At 37.7% G+C, this 18,032-nt stretch overlaps 2 protein-coding genes across 2 annotated transcripts; both read left to right on the top strand.

The window, feature by feature from the left end:
- Nucleotides 1-29: 29 nt before the first annotated feature.
- On the top strand, nucleotides 30-4,640 carry LOC135748163 (E3 ubiquitin/ISG15 ligase TRIM25-like). The gene is made up of 6 exons (XM_065266263.1): nucleotides 30-878; nucleotides 1,003-1,098; nucleotides 1,308-1,541; nucleotides 1,654-1,810; nucleotides 2,317-2,355; nucleotides 4,079-4,640. Exons 1-3 carry the CDS (start codon nucleotides 174-176, stop codon nucleotides 1,440-1,442), a joined length of 936 nt encoding a protein of 311 aa, XP_065122335.1. The 5' UTR covers nucleotides 30-173; the 3' UTR covers nucleotides 1,443-1,541; nucleotides 1,654-1,810; nucleotides 2,317-2,355; nucleotides 4,079-4,640.
- Nucleotides 4,641-11,878: 7,238 nt separating this feature from the next.
- On the top strand, nucleotides 11,879-17,632 carry LOC135748141 (E3 ubiquitin/ISG15 ligase TRIM25-like). Its single transcript, XM_065266230.2, has 6 exons — nucleotides 11,879-13,433; nucleotides 13,551-13,646; nucleotides 13,856-14,089; nucleotides 14,189-14,348; nucleotides 14,448-14,507; nucleotides 16,983-17,632. The coding sequence occupies exons 1-6, from the start codon at nucleotides 12,831-12,833 to the stop codon at nucleotides 17,528-17,530; spliced, it is 1,701 nt and encodes a 566-aa protein (XP_065122302.1). The 5' UTR covers nucleotides 11,879-12,830; the 3' UTR covers nucleotides 17,531-17,632.
- The last annotated feature ends 400 nt before the right edge of the window (nucleotides 17,633-18,032 follow it).

The following is an 18,032-nucleotide window of genomic DNA, read 5'->3' as shown; positions in this document are numbered from 1 at the left end:
CTTTATTCATGTTATCTGTTGTTTTAAGTAAATAAATTGGTTCATCATTGCTTGACTGACGCATATGTACATTGGCCTACTCTTTTAGTGCTCATTAAGGATGCGGTTTCGGACGCAGCCACTGTCTCTGTTACTTTCTTTATGAGACTGACATCTAGTGGACTCTTTATTATATGACTGGAACTCATGTTTGCACACGTTTCATAACCAGAACCAGGAAGTTCTCGAGTTCAGGAAAACTGAAACAAAATCGTTGTCAGGTTTTTGTATGTTTCTTCTTTTCAAAAATGGCAGAAGCCAGTGTTTCTTTGTTTCAGGATCAATTCAGCTGTTCAATCTGTCTGGATCTACTGAAGGATCCTGTGACTATTAACTGTGGACACAGTTACTGTATGAGCTGTATTACAGACTGCTGGGATCAAGATGATCAGAAGAGAGACTACAGCTGCCCTCAGTGCAGACAGACCTTCGATACAAGACCTGTTTTAGGTAAAAACACCATGCTGGCTGAAGTGGTGGAGATACTTAAGAAAACAAAACTACAAGCTGATCGACCTGATCACTGTTTTGCTAAACCTGGAGATGTGAAGTGTGACGTCTGTACTGAGAGGAAACACAAAGCTGTCAAGTCCTGTCTGGTGTGTCTGAACTCTTACTGTCAAAATCATCTTGAACAACATGAGAAATTCTTCAAAGGCAAGAAGCACAACCTGATAGATGCCACTGGACGACTTCAGCAGATGATCTGCTCACAACATGACAAAATGCTTGAGATTTACTGTCGTACTGATCAGCTCTGTATATGTTATCTGTGTATGGTGGATGATCACAATGAACATAAGACTGTATCAGCTGCGGCAGAGAGGACTGAGAAACAGGTGAGAGCTGAAAGCAATAAGTGGTTTGTTAATGTGATCAATTCTGCTTTATAATAAATAAATGTTTCTTCCTGATCACACTATAGCTACATGAACAGTTTATCATTATTTCCACATCTAACAGAAAGAACTCAAGGAGACACAGAGAAAATCCCAGCAGAGAATCCAGGAGAGCCAGAAGAAGCTTCAGGAGCTGAGAGATGCTGTGGAGACTCATAAGGTGAGTTTTGATCAGAAGAACAACTGCTGTCTGCTGTTTCAGATCTGTTTCAGACTCAGTTAAGACTCTCATCCAATCAGTCAGTGAGGAGTTCAGTGCTGGATGACTTTCACTGAAGTCCACTGTGGGTAACAGACTGTGTGATGTACCAGTAAGAGCTGAGTGAATGCTGCTGATTCTAATGCTCCTCTCTCTGTGTGTCCTAACAGCGCTCTGCACAGACAGCAGTGGACGACACTGAGAGGATCTTTACTCAACTGATCCAAACCATTGAGAGAAGACGATCTGAGGTGACACAGCTGATCAGAGATCAGGAAAAGACTGCAGTGAGTGAAGCTGAATGACTCTTGAAGCGATTGGAGCAGGAGATTGATGATCTGAGGAGGAGAGACGCTGAGCTGGAGCAGCTTTCACACACAGATGATCACATCCATTTCCTCCAGGTAACAGAGATCTGATGAACAAGACAGAAGTCTTTAGAAAGTGAAAAGCATGTTTAACTGTTGTTATATTTTTTATGAAATGTTTGTGTTGTTTCTCTTTGTGTTTGTGTAGAGTTTCCAGTCTCTCTCTGTTCCTCCTGGATCTACAGACTCACTCAACATCACTGTCAGTTCTCTCCTCTCTTATGATGATGTAGTGAAATCGGTGTCTCATCTAAGAGAGAACCTGGAGGATTTCTTCAAAAAGACAGAAAAGATATCTGACAGAGGTAAAGCACACATTATGTTTTTTGTAGAAATACAAAAAATACTATACACTGTAAACTGTGATGCTCAATGGAAGTAGCTTAAACTTAATATATTAAAGAAAATTTTACTTAAATAATTTTCACCTTTCAAGTTATTTAAACATATTATTTTTTATTAACTTGAACTATCTGCTGTTTAAGCAATCACAACTTAAGAATTGTAGTTTCACTGTACTTATTTATGTTTCTTGTTGCCAAGAAAATAAATAAAAATTTGAGCACTCAAAATTTTTTATTTCGATCCTTGACCAACTTGACAACTTAAAGAAAGTCAGTGACTATAACATATTTTTTGTTTTAATAACTTTTATTTGTTACCCAAAGTCAAAAATGTAATGTGTACATAACCAAATATTTTTAAGTTGTCACAGAGTTTGCTTACTTAATGTTTATTAGGGGAATGGGTTTCAATTTTTTAATAAGTCAATTAATTTATTTTTTACATGATTTTATAACTTTTAATACAGTTACCCTTGAACCCAAGACCAGGAAGGAGTTCCTACAATGTGAGTCTTAACAAACAACACACAAACATACACATATTAATAATGGCATTTTATAATTCTAATGAATATATAAGTAAGGAATAATGTATAGGCAGACGGTTGTTATTGCAAAAATAAGCCCAGACAGTGTGATCAGAACCCGAAGTGACAACAACCGGCTGCCTGTTCATTATTCCGCTTATTACACAGTTATTTACCTCATAAGTAAGGTAAGGAACATTAAATATTGATTTGAAATATTTTATTTGCTCATTTTTAATGAATGCAGAGATTCCGCGATGAAAATTTGTTTACTTTCAGTTTTAACATAAGACAAGAGGTTCAAATGTCACAAACACACTATTTGGTTTAATCATTTGTGAATATAATGTCATATGTTATTAAAAGACATATTTATATTACATTTTGTGTAATATTAAACAGTACCTGTCAAAATGATTTGCAGCATCCGGGTAACTAAGTGTTATTCCCAGATAACAACTGCTCAAAACTAACTAACACAAACCCGGATGCTTCAAATCATAACTTGGAATGTTGCAATTGGCCAATCAGAATCAAGCATTTTAGAGTGTCGTGTAATAAATTTAATGAAATGTACTTGGTTGTTCAACTAAGGGACAGTGACACATCAAGAAATTATATATTACTAACATTATTACAAACACATTTATAGATGGTTTCAGCAGTAACAACATAAACAAACTGCTTTCATAAAACAAACGTAACTTCCATCAAACTTTCGCAAAGAATCAATAACAACAGAAGCTCTTTAAAGTAGTTTATTTCTAATACCAAGCAAAATGAACAACAAGTAGATTACCTTAGTTCAAATCATAGCTAAATATCAAAAACGCTCAAAGATATGTTACTGTGTAAAATGTGTATACTGTATACAATGAGTGCGTTTACACAGAATAAGTAGATAACTATCAAAAATCTGCTTATAATAAAAAACTGTTTTCGTGCGTTTACATGCAAATCAGTAAACCGGCTATGCAGAAAACCGCATTTACATGGGACTTGGAGATTTGTCAGGTTTCTCGCAGGCAGTGACGTCACCGCCTATAGTACATAATAGTCATTCAAAAAGCCTACGGCATATCTGCCTTAAGCTGTACTGTTGTATTACTTCTTGTGTCTGCAGAACATAAAAAATATAACATGAGCTTTTATTTTCGCAGTTTCTCAGCCAACTGCTTTAGTCGAGCGGAGATTTTTATGCGTTACTTTGCGCTTACTTCCCCGTGTGACGTTTATCTTTCACAAGCGGGACAAAAATCGTGGTAATGAGCAAAAAACTACTTGTGCCGATCGGTTTTTGCTTACGCCATTTATGGGCTTTCCCCGATTAAAGAAAACCGTTTTACGTGTTTACATGACCCCACATGTTATCAGTTTATTAAGCATAATTGGCGTAAGATGTATGTTAAATACAGATTGGCTGACAAACCTTTACATTGATCCATGATCTCCCCTCATCTTTAGGAAACCAAAACATTATTTTTTTCCCCAAAGTTCAGTTTAGCCACTAGCCAGACCATTAAACAAACAGAGACCGGAAGTTAAGTTCCGTCCAGACGCATAACCATGACGCAACGTGCATGAGTCTGATGAAACCGTCTATAAATGATCTTTGTTCCCTTACTGTTCATAAAACCTAAGACTTTAATAACAATTCAGATTCTTTGATTTACATATATATTATCTCGTTTGTCTCCTTCAGATTGTCATCACTTCACTGCAGATCCAAACACAGCACATAAATGGCTCTGTCTGTCTGATGGGAACAGAGTGATTACTAATACTGGCAGAGTCCAGCAGTATCCTGATCATCCCGACAGATTTAATAAATACCATCAGGTGTTGTGTAATGAGAGTATGAGTGAACGCTGTTACTGGGAGGTTGAATGGAGTGGAAATGTGCGAATATCAGTGTCATATAAGAGCATCAGCAGGAAGGGAGGGGGTTATGAGTGTTTGTTTGGATTTAATGATCAGTCCTGGAGTTTGTGCTGCTCTGACGTCGGATACACATTCTGGCACAATAGCGTTAGTAAAAAACTCTCTGGAATCTCTGGATCGTCTAGAATAGGAGTGTATGTGGATCACAGTTCAGGATCTCTGTCCTTCTACAGCATCACTGACACAATGACCCTCATCCACAGAGTCAACACCACATTCACTAAACCTCTCTATCCTGGGTTTGTGGTTATTAGTAAATCAGTGAAACTGTGTAATGTAACAAAATAGATCATACAGATATTCTTCAATTGATATTGTTAAAACAGAAGTTAATTTTAAATCAACAACTGTGAAAGTGTCTAAAACATTTCTCAACCAAAATGAAGCATTTCACAGCCCTGTGGTATAATACAGTAATATACAAAAAATCCATAGTTTTTATACAAAAAACTGGTAGCTGTGGTTGCCAGAAAAGTTCTGTAAAAATACGGTTTAAAACAGTGAAAAACTGTTTATGCATTACAGTTAAAATTTGTAAATTTTACAAATCTTAACGTAGATTTTTAAACTGTTAAAGAAACTCTTGTTTTGATGGTAAAATGAAAATGTGATTGCCAGAAAACCGCTGTAAAAATACTTGCACGTAGAAAACCACTATACAGGTGATAGACAGCTTCTGCTAAACAGAACCACTTTTTCTGGCAACCACAGCTGCCAATTTGTTTAACAATTATCATCAATCAGCAAACCTTCTTCAATAGTTGTCTCTTGCTTTAACAGCAACAGCAACTTTTTTCTGCATTACGTTTTTGCATAACTAATATTTGCATAAGATCCTTGAGATATGATTATTAAGAAATATACAGAACTATATCCATCATTATCCATGTTGAGCGCGATTGGTTGTTCGGTGCCGACGTCTAAGCTTTAGGATCAAAGTTTGAGCAGAAAGTAAATGTTCAGCTTCATGGTACTGACCAAGCCTGAGTGCATTGGTTTGGTTTTGTCACCTCAAAACGAATGCTCTAACCCTGAGTAGAACATCATGCTGCAGTACAGGCCCCTGCTTTAATAGCTTCCGACATGTTTTCCTTTCAAGTTTTGTAATTCTCAGTGTTTCCCACTTCAAATTTCACATGTATAATTTAGTTTATGTTTGCTAGGTTTCATACATTTTGCAAGGAAATTTACTCAAACTGCAAATATGTCAGCCAGCAAAATAATAATAATAATAATAATTTAGTTTATTGAGTAATATCAATTGTAAACTCCCACATGCAGTGAATAATGTTGTTTTTTTTTACAGCAAAGATATTGTATTTTATGTTGTTTTACTCAATAAATTGAATAAACATGGGAAATGAGTCTCATTAATTTGTGTATTAAACTATTATAAACTACCTGCCCCCCTGTTAAAACATAACTTAACTGTGGTTAATCACACCTGAGTTCAGTTACTCTAGTCACACCTGTTCGCAATCAAGAAATCACTTAAATAGGACCTGTCTGACAAAGTGAAGTAGACCAAAAGATCCTCAAAAGCTACACATCATTTTTAGATCCAAAGAAATTTAGAAACAAATGAGAAAGAAAGTTATTGAGATCTATCACTGGAAAAGGTTATGAAGCCATTTCTAAAGCTTTGGGACTCCAGCAAACCACAGTGAGAGTCATTATCCACAAATGCCGAAAACATGGAACAGTGGTGCACCTTTCCAGGAGTGGACGGCTGACCAAAATTACCCCAAGAGCGCAGCGACAACTCATCCAAGAGGTCATAAAAGACCCAAAACAACATCCAAAGAACTGCAGGCCTCACTTGCCTTGGTCAAGGTCAGTGTTCATGACTTCATGACATCTACCATGAATTCTGCTGTCCACCAAAAAATCTTGAAGGACAATGTCCGGCCATCTGTTCCGACCTCAAGCTGAAGTGCACTTGGGTTCTGCAGCAGGACAATGAGTGCGTTTACATGCAGTCTTACGCCCATTATGCTTAATAAACTGATAACATGTGGGGTCATGTAAACGTGTAAAACAGTTTTCTTTAATCGGGGAAAGCCCATTAAACAGCATAAGCAAAAAACGATCGGCACAGGTAGCTTAACCCGCCTTCTCACGGTTTTGTCCATGTGTGCATGTCTCTGCCTTTGAAAGATAAACGTCAGGCGCGATAGTAAGCGCAAAGTAACCCATAAAAGTCTCTGCTCTACTAAAGCAGTTGAAGAGAAACTGCTAAAATAAAAACTGATGTTATATTTACAGGTTCTGGAGACACGAAAAGAGATAAAACAATATATTAAAGGGGCGGTGAATTTGTCGATTTTATTGTTTTATACTGTTGCCTGATGTCTACTTATGATGTCCGCATGGTTTTTACATTCAAAAACATCAAAAGCAATAAGTAATAGGCTATTTTGTAACATGGATTAGTGGCTCTCTGGAGAAATGGTTCGTTTGAAGGGGCGGGCCGCATTAAAGACCTGGACGTAAACACCCACTGCTATGATTGGACGGCTTCATTCCCCGTCATTACATGTGGGCAAATGTTTTAAAAACATTAATTTGATAAAAATAGCAGCCGAACACAAATATGTTTGAGCCACAAAAGATTCTGGGTGCTAAATATGATACACATAAATGACAATACGTATATTAAAGTAGAAACAAAACTCGACGTGACTAAATTACCGTATACAACATAGTAAGCGCGCATCAGAATCTAAACTGCGGCTAATAAATCCTTATCAATAACTTTGTATATTTCGATTGTGCTTGTAGGTTGCTTTTACATTCACGTAATGTTAAATACCACAGTTATATGATAAAAAATAAGCTTTGTTGAGTGTTTGACCCTTCAAACGTAACTCGCCTAAATTACCGTATACAACACAGTAAACGGGCATCAGAATCTAAACTGCGGCTGCTAAATCCTTCCTTATAACTAACTTTGTATCTTTCTACCTTTAAATTACAGTCGTATTGTTAAAGCAACACTATGTAGTTTTTTTACCTTTAAATAATGTCTCTAAAATTATTTCAGTGATAGAACAACTTTTAACTGGACAAATTGTACTGTTGCTGCAACTTGAGCAGCCTCCTAGCTGCTACAAGCACACTCTGAAAGTGGCGGTGGAGGGTAGGAAACGCAGCCCCGCCCCTCCCTCTGCCTGCAGAAGAGTGTCTGATACCAGGCACTGTTGCATTTTCAACCACATGGGGGAGCTGTAAGTCATTTTTACATGGAAACTACATAGTGTTGCTTTAAGTGTTGTACCTTTATTAATCATTTAATGTTTTTAGTAAATTAAAACAGTCAAACAAACGTGTTTAGACACGGATGTTACAACAGGACATATCAAGCAATCTCTTCTAACAAAGCAATAGTGAAACGCAGTAACTTAAATAAAGTAAAATGTCTTACTGTTTATAATGCTGTGTCATTGTTGTCAGATCCAATATAAGTGGTGCTTATAATCACAGTCTCTCTGCAAATCCAGCATCGACTTCTTTCCAAATAAATCCGTGTACACAAAGTTAACAAACACTCCCCACACGAGCTGGAACTTCTTCAAAAGCAAACTTTTTCCACGCATTTAATGTTATGTTTCAAGCCTCCGAATTAAAGTATTTAGCTTCTGTGTTGTTCCCACGCGGTTCTTCCACAACCGAAAATGCGTTTCCAGTCTATCATAACAGATCACCGCGTCAAAATAAAAGTCTCTCAGAAAAAATGTATTTAAAAGGCATTTTGGTTACATTTGTCAATCTTTAAAGACATATTTACTTGTTGAGACAAACATGTGTCACGCGAAGCTGTGGGCGGGGCTACAAAAGTGATTCTTGTATTTGGCTATGGGGCGGTGCTTCAATTCTACTTTGACGTCATAAATTTCCGAATTCCACACTGGCTTGTTTTACTGGCTTGGTGCCAAAAACTGTTCTATTTCAGTAGCACGGACGTTTTCAGTTCTGAAACTTGCAGGATGTTCATTAAACTATGATGACCTCTTATATAACAAATTATCAAGTTAAAATTGAGTATTTGATTCACCGCTCCTTTAAGACAGATATGCCATCAGCTTTTTGATCGACTATAATGTACTATAGGCGATGACGTCACTACCTGCGAGAAACCTGACAAATCTCCAAGTCCCATGTAAATGCAGGTGTCTGCATAGCCGGTTTATTGATTTGCATATAAACGCATGAAAACAGTTTTTTATAATAAGCAGATTTTTGCTAGTTATCCACTTATTCTGTGCATGTAAACGTACTCAATAATTCAAAACACACCAGCAAGTCCACCTCTGAATGGCTGAAGAAGAGATGCCTTAAAAAGGTTCATGCTCAAACCATCCAATGTGGCTGAATTACAACAACTCTGCAAAGATTCAAAATCAAACCGCGCTGTAACAAAATCATTGCAAGTTATAGCAAATACTTGAATGCAGTTGTTGATGCCTAGGGTGGGCAGCAAACCAGTTATTTGGTTTAGGAGGCAAGCATTTTTTTTCACTCAAGTGCCATGTGGGTTTGGATTTTGTTTTCCTTTCATAATAAAAACCTTCATTTTTAAAACTGCATGTTTTGTTTGACTACAAATCTAATTATGATCTTCCACAAAACAGAATCAATTTGGTAAATGAAACCTTTAAACCTTTAAAAATATTGTACTGTGAAACTAAGGAAAACGGAAACTTTAACAATTAATGTTTATAGATTCACATTTACACACACAGTAAGTATCATCAGATATAATATCAGATAGTTTTTTTTCTCCAAATGATGTAACCTGTGATTCCCTCTTGACATAAGTACTGTCCATACATACTGTAAATTAAGGCCAAATTAAGTTTTAATGAAATATTAATGATTTAAATTCAGATTCCCTGATTTACATTATATGATTAAGCATTATATGACTTGTCTCCATCAGATTATTGTCAGGTCACTGCAGATCAGAACACGGCAAATAAACTTCTCTGTCTGTCTAAGGCCTAGTCCACACGGACACGGGTATATTTATAACCGGAGTTTTCCCTAAAAAAAATCCCGTCCACACATGCTCGGTTTAAATTAAATATCCATCCACACGATAAAGCAAATGCACACTATCAAGCGCTGTCAAGAGCATGCCACACCAGCAGGCGGGGATATAACCCAATCGTGTTCCGCAATATAGTGAGATAACTGAGCATCTATCTGTATACATGTTAGAAGCCCTGTTAGCACAGTTATTATTAGCAAGATACGTCCGCCATTGCACAGAATCATCAACAAAGAAGTCATCGGCGCACAATCTTGACGTCAAACACAGTGGATAACGGCGCACACTCTGACGTCGCAAGGCAAAACTCCCGGTTTTACTCTCTACACGACACCACTGTAACCGGGTTTCTCAAAAAGCTCACCCTGGCCGGGGTTTTCAAATATGCTCGGTTTCAGTGCCCTGATACTGCAAAGTCCGGCCGTATCCAAATCATCAAGGCAGATTTGAGCGAGATCCTCAGGTTTTGTGTAGTCAGAGTGTGAGTGGATGCTGCTACTGGTAGGTCGAGTGGAAAAGAAATGTATGCGTATCAGTATCATATAAGAGCATCAGCAGGAAAGGTAACATGTGTTTGTTTGGACGTAATGACCAGTCATGGAGATTGTACTGTTGTAACGCCAGTTGTTCATTCTGGCACAATAACAATAAAACTAAACTCCCAGTAGTGTCCAGATCTGCTAGAATAGGAGTTTATGTGGATCACAGTGCAGGATCTCTGTCCTTCTACAGTGTCTCTGACACAATGACCCTCATCCACAGAGTCAACACCACATTCACTCAACCTCTCTATCCTGGATTTAGAGTTTATTCTGGATCAGTAAAACTTTGTGATCCAACAGTATAGATACTACAGAATTTTAGAAATATTTTTTATGGTACACGCTAGGGGTGAGCCCGAATAGTCAAAGATTTCATGCATCAATAGGAGAAGCCTGATTCGAGTACCAATATCACTGTCTAATCGGTGCAGATGTGTTATATAAAGATTATTATGACAATGCTATCCAAATAATATGTGAAAAGGCAGCTTTCAATAAAGATTTTTAATGTGTGTGAATAAATCCAACAACCCCCCTGACAGGGCTACACGTCCTTATGGGAAGAGATTTTCAGGCTAATAAACCGTTGCGGACTTCCGGGAGGCGCCATGTGAAAGCAGATGCACTTCTGCAAGACTACGGATTTTATTGCACACCTGTTGAAGAATGCTCACTCTATGGAAACTTCTCTGATCCTCTGATCGACCGTGCTCACAGATCATTGAGAAAACGATCAGATAATAACTCATATCCCTGAGCCTTCATTGTTAAGATGCACTACTATCACGACACATCATCCGAAAAGCAGCTCAGCTCAAATCCATCACATACAACGGTGAAAAACTTCTGATATTTCCAGAACTTCCAGCTGCCATATTGAAACAACGCGCTCGTTTTAATCAACATACTGCAGTATAAACCAGATGTCCGCTTCGGATTTTTATATCCAGCAAAGTTCAGAGTCACACATAGTGTAGAAGGAATCTATTTCATAGACCCCGTAAAGGCGATCGCTTATGTGGATCAGCATTTTGGAGGGAGCAACGTGTCAACTTCATAATCTCTCTCTAGACTGACACCAGAGCAGGGATATTAAACTAATGTGAAGTGCCAACTGCACGTTTACAATTAATCACATTCTCTCTTATTATCTTTCTGGGATTTCCTTAATATGTATATTATAATCTCTAATGTTGTTGATGTATGGAGGCTAGCAAATCCAACAGGGAGAGTCTATAATTGTATACATTATTTTCTGGTTGACTCAAAGTTAATTCCCTTCAACTCTTACCAAAATATTGTGATCTCAGATCATAGTCCACTCACATTCGCATTAAACATACCACAAATGGTAAAAGTAAAATTCTGTCAATGTGGCGTGCAGACCCCTCATTTTTAAAAGACAAAAAAATTTAAAAGTCAACATTTAGACTTCAGGTGACACGAGCGAAAGTCACCGTTGGCGACCGTATGGGCGTGTCCAGGGACGTGAGAAAGTTAAGAAAAGTTTAACTTTATGCAAATCTTGAGCGAATTTCGGTAGCGACTACCAATAAGAACGAAGCAGTGGATTTCACGTCATCCTTCTCTCGTCAGTTACAGCGAAAACGTCGCTGGCTGTCTGAATGTGGCTTAAAGATACATTCACATTATAAGCGACTAGCAGTAGCAGAGTGACACAGAGTGAATGTGTATTTCTGTATATATCTGATAAGTTTGCCATTTTATCTCATATATTTTGTTACTTTTATCAAGAAAAAATTACTTTTAAATCCGAAAACATTGTTCTTGTAACTTAACAATACCTCTGAAGTGACTTTTGATACCGCTTTACTGTTGCCAAGCAACCAGGAGTAGGCATGCTCAGGAACCCCCATCAAGCGGTGTCACTCACTTTTGTAAATAATGTGACTGGGGGGGGGGTTGTCTAAATGTACAACTTTCATTTAATATAGATACTTATGAACCCAAGACCAGAGATTATTTCATACAATGTGAGTTTTAACATACACCTGTATAAATATATAATTTCAAGATGCTAATAATGATACAGTAAACTATGACGCTTATTTCCATCTGTTTTTGAAGCTTTACATTAACCTCATAAGACCCAAGCTTTGGTTTGTCTTTTTTTCAGATTTCTTCCAGCTACTTTTGATTTAGGAAGAACCAATAAATATAATAACCAAATATTTTCTTTGAATATGAAGCAGTGTATTTGTCCATGTTTGTGTACAACAGGTTCCAGTTACACAGAATTACTATTATGCATTATATAGTATTAAGTATTATGGTGCAAACACCAAAAAATGTGATGTACAGGTATGTGGACATCCAGGTCTTAGAAGGTTAATGAAGTTAATTGAAGTTTTACATTAATCAAAATTCATATTTCCTAATGCAAACAACATACAAATTCAATCCCTTGTCTCAATCAGATTAGCCTACCCTTGGACCAATCTGGATCCAAACACAGCACATAAACATCTCTGTCTGTCTAAGGGGGACAGAGTGATTATTTTCCGGTACACAATCCAGCCATATCCTGATCATCCGACAGATTTGGTTGCATTCAGTGCAGGGGTTGAGGAGCGTTGATTTGGATATAATGATCAGTCATGGAGTTTGATTTGCTGTGACTCCAGTTTTTTTTAAACAATAACATTGAGACTAAACTGTAGTGTCCAGATCTTCTAGAATAGGAGTGTATGTGGATCACAGTGATTTCAGGCATCAGAGTGATTTGTCATCATGTCATAATATCCACATCCATGCATTCACTTGCTATATGTCATTATGAGTTTCTGCATGAGCTTGCCATCTAGTGGACTTGTTTATTATATGACACACTCACATAAACCAGGAAATTTTAAGGGAAACTGAAACTAAACTGATGTCGGACATGTTTGGTCTATCTCTTCATGTGTGTATACAGTAAAATGGCAGAAGCGAGTGTTTCTCAGGATCAATTCAGCTGTTCAATCTGTCTGGATCTACTGAAGGATCCTGTGACCATTAACTGTGGACACAGCTACTGTATGAGCTGTATTACAGACTGCTGGGATCAAGATGATCAAAAGAGAAACTACAGCTGCCCTCAGTGCAGACAGACCTTCACTACAAGACCCGTTTTAGGTAAAAACACCATGCTGGCTGAAGTGGTGGAGAAACTGAAGAAGACTAAACTACAAGCTGCTCGTCCTGATCACTGTTATGCTGAATCTGGAGATGTGGAGTGTGACGTCTGTACTGAGAGAAAACACAAAGCTGTCAAGTCCTGTCTGGTGTGTCTGAACTCTTACTGTCAAAATCATCTTGAACAACATGAGAAATTCTTCAAAGGCAAGAAGCACAACCTGATAGACGCCACTGGACGACTTCAGGAGATGATCTGCCCTCAACATGAGAAAGTACTTGAGATTTACTGTCGTACTGATCAGCTCTGTATATGTCTTCTGTGTACGTTGAACAAACATAAAAATCATGATACTATATCAGTGGAAGAAGAGAGGACTGAGAAACAGGTAAGAGCTAAAAGCACTGAGTGGGTAATGTGAACAGTTCTGCTCTATAATTTTTCTTCAGGATCACACTATAGCTATATAGTTTATCTGGTTTGTCATTATTCACATATCAAACAGAAACACATTAAGAAGACACAGAAAAAGTACCAGCAGAAAATCCAGGAGAGTCAGAAGATGCTTCAGGAGCTGAGAGATGCTGTGGAGACTCATAAGGTGAGTTTTGATCAGAAGAACAACTGCTGTCTGCTGTTTCAGATCTGTTTCAGACTCAGTTAGGACTCTCATCCAATCAGTCAGTGAGGAGTTCAGTGCTGGATGACTTTCACTGAAGTTCACTGTGGGTAACAGACTGTGTGATGTACCAGTAAGAGCTGAGTGAATGCTGCTGATTCTAATGCTCCTCTCTCTGTGTGTCCTAACAGCGCTCTGCACAGACAGCAGTGGACGACACTGAGAGGATCTTTACTCAACTGATCCAATCCATTGAGAAAAGACGATCTGAGGTGACACAGCTGATCAGAGATCAGGAAAAGACTGCAGTGAGTCGAGCTGAAGGACTCTTGAAGCGACTGGAGCAGGAGATTGATGATCTGAGGAGGAGAGACGCTGAGCTGGAGCAGCTTTTACACACAGATGATCACATCCACTTCCTCCAGGTAGATCTAAAAAAGGACAGTGGTCTATAGGAAGTGAAAAGCATTCTTTACAGAGATTGTATTTTCTATTAAATTTTTCTTGTGTTTGTGTTTGTGTAGAGTTTTCAGTCTCTCTCTGTTCCTCCTGGATCTTCAGACTCACTCAACTTCACTGTCAGTTCTCTCCTCTCTTTTGATGATGTAGTGAAATCTGTGTCTCATCTGAGAGAAAAACTGGACAATTACTGCAAAGAAGAGATAGAAATTATGTCTTGTAGAGGTAAAGCACTTATGTCTTTTAGAAATTAGGGACTTATTGTCTGAATCATATCATTTTTGCTTTATATGTGAATTACAATGAAAATGTATTTTTCCATAGTAAGGTGTATTGAGATCATTCCAACCCCTGAACATAAGACCAGGGAACAGTTCTTACAATGTAAGTCTAAACAAACATCAAACAAACAAACAAACAAACATATGGCACAGATGGAAATATAACCAGTGAACAATGTGCATGTTAAACCCATTCTATAAGGACACTTAATAATTACATTGAAATGTGTAGTAGAAAACAAATAACTACTGCATGCTTTTCTATAAAAAAAACAAACAACTGACATTATACAAAACTTTATCAAAATTCTTATTTTACATGCACACCATTAAAATCAGTTATTTTATTATGATTGTTAATACATTTCTTTCTTTCTATATATATAAATTATCTCTTTTTTTATAAATTATCTCTTTTTTTTAAATGAATGGAAACAGTTTAATTGATCTAGTGCAGTGGTCATCAACCATGTTCCTGGAGATTTTCCTGCAGAGTTCAGCTCCAACCCCAATTAAAACACCTGAACCTGCTAATCAAGGTTTTTGCGGCTACATAAAAATAAGAGGGAGGTATGCTGAAGCAGGGTTGGTTCCCTTTTAGTCGTGACCGACAAATTGGGAACTTCGAGAAACTACTAAAACACAAATGAAGTTGCAGGTCTCTGCATCCGCTGGCGCCGCCCCGCCACAAGAGTATTTAACGAGAGGCAGGTGCAATATCAAATCACTCTTTTCGCTTTGAAAGCCTGCAGATCATCTGCAATTGAGAAGCTCTGTCTTACCTGCTCTGAAGTTAGTTGGACAGATAGCACCGCAGCGGTTTAAATTGCACCTCTTCATTTTACTCTTATTTTGTGTTGAGTGTGCGTAGCCTCTTCCCTGCGTGCTTCATCAGCTCAGCACAACATCTAAAGAGTGATTTCCCTAAAAGAGCAGCACAAGTTAAATTTGTGTCTTTTTAAAGACAGCCATTCTTTCGTGTCACGGCAGGTGCGTCTTTTTAAAGATGTCATTTAATCCGTGCAGTTCCAGATGTGGCAAATATATGGGTCCTTGGTTGGTCACAATCTCTGTCTCTTGTGTTTGTGCGTCCAGAACCCTCAGGCAGCGTTCGTGAAGGGTGCATGTTCCATTGTGAGGATATGTCCCTCTGGGATCTGCGGAGATGGGTTTCGTACCTCCTGGAACATTACCCCCTCCTTCTGTTGTCAAGGCCCCGTTAAAGGTGTGGTGGCAATGCTCCAGAAGGATGTCTCCGTATAATAGTGGTGAATTGATCCGCTGGCTCGACCATTGGCTCTCAGAACCCTGATCCACAGCCAGTTAAGGTGCCAGTGGAGACGGGTGTGTTCTACGATGCCCTCGAAGTTCAACTCTTTGGGGATACGTGACGTCATAGTGACCGACTATAAGGGAACATCTTGGTTACACATGTAACCCTCATTTCCTGAAGGGAGGGAAGGGAACGGAGAAGTCACGTCCCGTCGCCACAGTTTGCTGTTCCACTGCTGATACCGGCAGGGCACTCATGCTCATTGCACCTGCCTCTCGTTAAATACATGCGTGGCGGTGGATGCAAATACCTGCAAGCCAAGTTTTAGTTGTTTCTCGAAGTAGAATGGTCCCGCGAAGCATCCCAGGTGAAAAAGTAGTACACTTCCATAGTGTACTTAAAGTGCTTTATTTTCGCACACTAATTTTGTACTTAAAATACTAAAAATTCATCTTTAGTACTTCTTAAGATGTTCTTAAAATCATCTAAGTGTACTTCACTGTGCTATTTTGAGACACCATAAATATGAACTAAAATGTGCTAAAAATGTATTTAAAAAATGTATTTAGATACCACTTTTAGTAAACTTGAACCCATCTTTGTATGAAAGTTGAGTTCAAGTTTAATTCAAGTGTTAAGTAAATACATTTTTTAATACAGAGATAGTATGTTAAAAATGCATTTTAGTTCATATTCATGGTGTCTCAAAATAGCACAGTGAAGTACACTTAGATGATTTTAAGAACATCTTAAGAAGTACTAAAGATGAATTTTTAGTATATTAAGTACAAAATTAGTGTGCGAAAATAAAGCACTTTAAGTACACTATGGAAGTGTACTACTTTTTCACCTGGGATGTTCCCAATAAGTCGGTCACAATGTGACGTCTGTGTTCACAATTCCTTCAGGGAACGAGGGTTACATACGTAACCGAGAAAATCTAAAGTATGCAGGAGGATAGATTTCCAGGAACAAGATTGATGACCACTGATCTAGTGCCTGTTTTATTTTCTAGATTTCAAAATCTTAGATTTGGACTTGAAATTTTATTTTAAAGGCCTTTTAATGCATAAAATTCTGATTTCCTCAGTTACATACAGTAGAAGGGCATTGTGATCAATCCATGGGTGTCAAGTTGCTTAGATTTCTTCAAGTGCGCATACACACAGAGTTTCCATAGTGTGCACACACATACAGTATAAAAGCAAATTTTTTATGAATTCTGATCTGGTGTTTAGGATTGCATAGGACATTCCAAAAGTTTAAATTCAGATTTCCTAATTTACACTGTTTTACCTCCATCAGATTTTTGTGATTTCAAACTGGATTCAAACACAGTGAATAAGAACCTCTGTCTGTCTGAGGGGAACACAGTGGCTACTGACACTCATACAGACCAGCTTTATCCTGAACATCCAGACAGATTTGATGTATATCCCCAGGTTCTGTGTATAGAGAAAGTATGTAGACGTTGTTACTGGGAGTTTGAGTGGAGTGGGAGTGAGGTGGGTGTATCAGTGTCATATAAGGGCATAAACAGAAAGGGACTTGAATCTGCATTTGGGTGTAACGATCAGTCGTGGAGTTTGTCTTTCTTTGGTTCTGAATACACATTCTGGCACAATAATGAAAAGACTGAACTCCCTGTAGGGCCCAGATCTTCTAGAATAGGAGTGTATTTGGATGACAGTTCAGGATCTCTGTCCTTCTACAGCGTCTCTGACACAATGACCCTCATCCACAGAGTCCAGACCACATTCACTCAACCTCTCTATCCTGGGTTTTGGGTTAATTATGGATCAGTTAAACTGTGTAATCCGACAAAAAATATAACACAGAAATTCTGCAAATAAAAATTGAGCTACATGATAAACACAAAATACTTACAGGTTATTGATATATCTTCATTTTAAAATCAATACACTCAGTGTTTACCAAGCTGTGGGAAATTTTTCAAGAATAAAATAACAAAAAAAGAGTTTATGGATTTCTCACAGGCAAAAATAAATAAATAAATAAATGCATGACAGTTAAAAATTGCAGTAAAATTAATGATCCATCCAATCAAAATCTTTCAAACCTTTACTTTTAAGTGAGCGTATTACCATATGCTGCATATATGCCAGATGTTTGCCAATCCCACAATCTACCTTGAAAGCATGGCACCTTTGATTTCTACAGAAATGAACTGAAAACACTTCTGAACTGAGAACTCTTTTGGGACTGAAAACAGGAGAAAAGTGTTCTAATCATTATATATATATATATATATATATATATATATATATATATATATATATATATATATATATATATATATATATATATATATATATATATATATATATATATACA

Source organism: Paramisgurnus dabryanus, chromosome 6 (assembly GCF_030506205.2).
Source record: "Paramisgurnus dabryanus chromosome 6, PD_genome_1.1, whole genome shotgun sequence".
In the NCBI taxonomy this organism is placed as follows: domain Eukaryota; kingdom Metazoa; phylum Chordata; class Actinopteri; order Cypriniformes; family Cobitidae; genus Paramisgurnus; species Paramisgurnus dabryanus.
Note: the sequence above shows the minus strand (reverse complement) of the source record. Positions and strands in the feature narration are given on the sequence as shown.

Excerpts from the sequence above, each read along its gene's own strand:
- LOC135748163 (XM_065266263.1), top strand. The coding sequence starts at position 174 with ATGACTGGAACTCATGTTTGCACACGTTTCATAACCAGAACCAGGAAG. Across the intron at positions 879-1,002 it reads CAGAGAGGACTGAGAAACAG|AAAGAACTCAAGGAGACACA; the intron begins GTGAGAGCTGAA and ends CACATCTAACAG. Across the intron at positions 1,099-1,307 it reads ATGCTGTGGAGACTCATAAG|CGCTCTGCACAGACAGCAGT; the intron begins GTGAGTTTTGAT and ends GTGTCCTAACAG.
- LOC135748141 (XM_065266230.2), top strand. The coding sequence starts at position 12,831 with ATGTGTGTATACAGTAAAATGGCAGAAGCGAGTGTTTCTCAGGATCAA. Across the intron at positions 13,434-13,550 it reads AAGAGAGGACTGAGAAACAG|AAACACATTAAGAAGACACA; the intron begins GTAAGAGCTAAA and ends CATATCAAACAG. Across the intron at positions 13,647-13,855 it reads ATGCTGTGGAGACTCATAAG|CGCTCTGCACAGACAGCAGT; the intron begins GTGAGTTTTGAT and ends GTGTCCTAACAG.